Genomic DNA, 2,881 nt, shown 5'->3' on the forward strand with positions numbered 1-2,881 from the left:
TTTTTTTTTCTGATAGGGAATTCTAAGTGCCTGGGCCTCCTCCACAGCTTTTCTTCCTGGCTGTATTGCAGGTTCTGCCAAAGGTTTTTATTTATAATTTTGTTCATTTTTTCTTACAACAGCTCATATGACAAACTGAAATTTATAAAATGAATGTCTTAGGAAAAAGAAAAAAAGCATAAATATCACCAGCAAATCCTAAAACACCAGTCTTTAAATGTTAGTTTAAAAGCAGCATAGTGGGCCTGGGGAGATGGCTCAGTAGGATAAGCACGCAAGGATCTGAGTTCAATCCCCAGTTCCGCCAAAAAAAAAAAAAAAAAAAAAAAAAGCAGCATAGTACAGTATTAGGATTATGGGCATAGGGAGTGGTAGAGCCCATGCATAGCACACATGAGTTTTTTTTTTTTTTAATTTTATTTATTTATTTATTTGTGTGTGTGTGGCCAGCTCAGCCCACCAGGGGGCGGGGCTGGCTGGCACGTGGTGCTGGGAGATTGAACCGCGGTCCCTGTGCTTCGCTAAGCTTGTTCTAAGTAGGTGCTTTAGACCACTGAGCCATCTCACCAGCCCAGACACATGAGTTCTTGGATTCAATCCCCAGCACCAAAATTACAAATAAGCAAAAAGCGATACAGAATGATTATAAACCACTCCCTTTAATTGCATTAGAGTGACTTTTAAGGTCCTTTATGATCCTTGAATTCAATAATGATGCTCTAAAAAGAATTTATGGGATTCATCATTGTCTTTAAGCCCCTGAGACACAGGGATAGTATAGGAGAAAACCCTACCATCTTTCTTTTCTTTCAGTGCTGGGCACTGAACTCAGGGCCCCATGCATGCTAAGCATGAGCTTTACCACCAAACTACATCCCTAATGCGTGCTACCATGTTAATCAGGCTGCTGGCAACATGGAGATATATCTGGCAGAAATACTCAGAAGTACAGCATAGCAAAACAAGTGTGTGTCTTATGGCTTAAAAGATAAAAGGAAAATGTACATAGAAATACAACTAACACATTTTTGTTACTTTGATTTTTAAAAAAATTCATAAATAATGGGCCAGCCAAATAGGTCAGCGAATTAAAGTGCCTGCAAGCAGGCACAGTGGCCAGGGTTCGATCCCCAGGCCTGCCGTGCCAGCCCTGCCCCTGGGGCAGGCTGAGACAGCAATTGAGACTGGGTGTGGTGGTGCACTCCTATAACCCCAGCTGGATTGGGAGGCTGTAAATAGGAGAATCACTACGGGTCCGATCTAGTAATGAGACCCTGAACACCCTGTAGACCCTTCCCTAAAAAATACCAAAAAAAATAAATAAATAAATAAGCAAACCTGGCATAGGACATATGCCTCCACTAGCCACTCAGCAAGGCAAAGGTGCAAGGACTGTGTGAGGCTGTGAATTTAAGGCCAGCCAGGGCACCACGACAGACTGTCTTAAGAATAGAAAATTCTCCAATGGCCCATGTTTGTTTTGGAGAATTTAGGGATTATCGATGAAAAAAATATAGTAATTCTTTATCTATAAACACATGTAATATGCAAATACAATATATCAAGCCATTTCTTTAGTATTTTATATGTCTAAAATGTGGCTATCATTTTCAAATAAAGATAATTATTTCCCTAACACCTTGGTTTCTTTCTCTTTCCATTTCAGCAAAGGAGTGCGGTGGTGTCTTTACAGATCCAAAGCGAATTTTTAAATCTCCAGGCTTCCCAAAAGAGTACGAGGATAACCAGATCTGCTATTGGCACATTAGACTCAAGTACGGCCAGCGCATTCAGCTGAGTTTTTTGAACTTTGACCTTGAAGATGACCCGGGTTGCCTGGCTGACTATGTTGAGATATATGACAGCTATGATGATGTCCATGGGTTTGTTGGAAGGTATGTGTTAATACAGGAAGTTACTTGATGATATTTCTTTCATTTGCTCCCCATTGTCCCTAGAAGAATTTTTGTCCCTAAAATATTGATTTTTCCAGCCAGGTGTGGTGGTGCACACCTATAATCCAGCACTGGGGAGGTTGAAGCAGAAGGATCCTTGCAAGTCTGAGCCCAGCTTGGGGTACAAAGTGAGCTTAAGACCAGCCTGAACTGCACAGTGAGACCTTGTCTCAAAAAGACAAAAAAATAGGCTGGGGAGATAGCTCAGGGGCTTAAGTGACTGCCTGGCAAGCGCAAGGTCCTGAGTTTGATTCCCAGTACAAAAAAAAAAGACAAAAAAATAAAATACTGACTTTTAAAAAATTTTAATGTATGTGGTACAGCTTCTCACTATGTACCTGGGACTTGTAGTGATCCTCCTGTTTTCAGTCTCTCCAGCACTGGGATTACAGGCGTGCGCTGCCACACCAGGTCTCTATGGCCGGCTCAGTGCGCCCGAGGGCGGTGCCGTGATGTATGTGGTGCCAGTCTGATCCTTGTGCTTGCCTAAGCAGGGGCACGTAGTCCACTGAGCTATCTCGCTGGCCCTAAAGTATTGACTTTTTCCACTGTTCCTGTTCCTTCTCAAAAAGACAAAAAGGAAAATTATTTTGAGACAGGGCCTCACTATCTAGCCCAAGACGTCCTCAATTTTCCCACCACAACTTGCCAAGTACTCAGTTGCAGGCATGCACCGCTCTTCCTGGGTGCTTTTTTTTTTTTCCCCCTTCTTTGATGTTTGTGATAGAGTCTCACTATGTAGCTCAGGAAGGCCTTGAACTCACTGTTAACCCAGGCTGGCCTTGAACTCATGGAGATCCTCCTGTATCAGCCTCCCTGAGTACTGAGATTGCGGAGGTGTGCAGTACCATACCTGATGCTTATGTAGATTTTGAAATGTGTAACTGAAACACAAAGAAAAACAGTTTGCTTCTTTTTTTCTTTTT

General features: G+C 42.3%; 1 protein-coding gene across 1 annotated transcript in view; it reads left to right on the top strand.

Annotated features, from left to right (window-relative positions):
* The window catches only part of Tnfaip6 (TNF alpha induced protein 6), a 27,474-nt gene that overhangs the window by 19,204 nt on the left and 5,389 nt on the right, over positions 1–2,881 (top strand). Inside the window, exon 5 of the mRNA XM_004636655.2 lies at positions 1,667–1,895. Coding sequence (XP_004636712.1) covers positions 1,667–1,895 — 229 coding nt within the window. The remainder of the gene's footprint in view (positions 1–1,666; positions 1,896–2,881) is intronic.

The sequence above is a fragment of the Octodon degus genome, unplaced genomic scaffold (assembly GCF_000260255.1).
Source record: "Octodon degus isolate 3935 unplaced genomic scaffold, OctDeg1.0 scaffold00082, whole genome shotgun sequence".
Classification (NCBI taxonomy): domain Eukaryota; kingdom Metazoa; phylum Chordata; class Mammalia; order Rodentia; family Octodontidae; genus Octodon; species Octodon degus.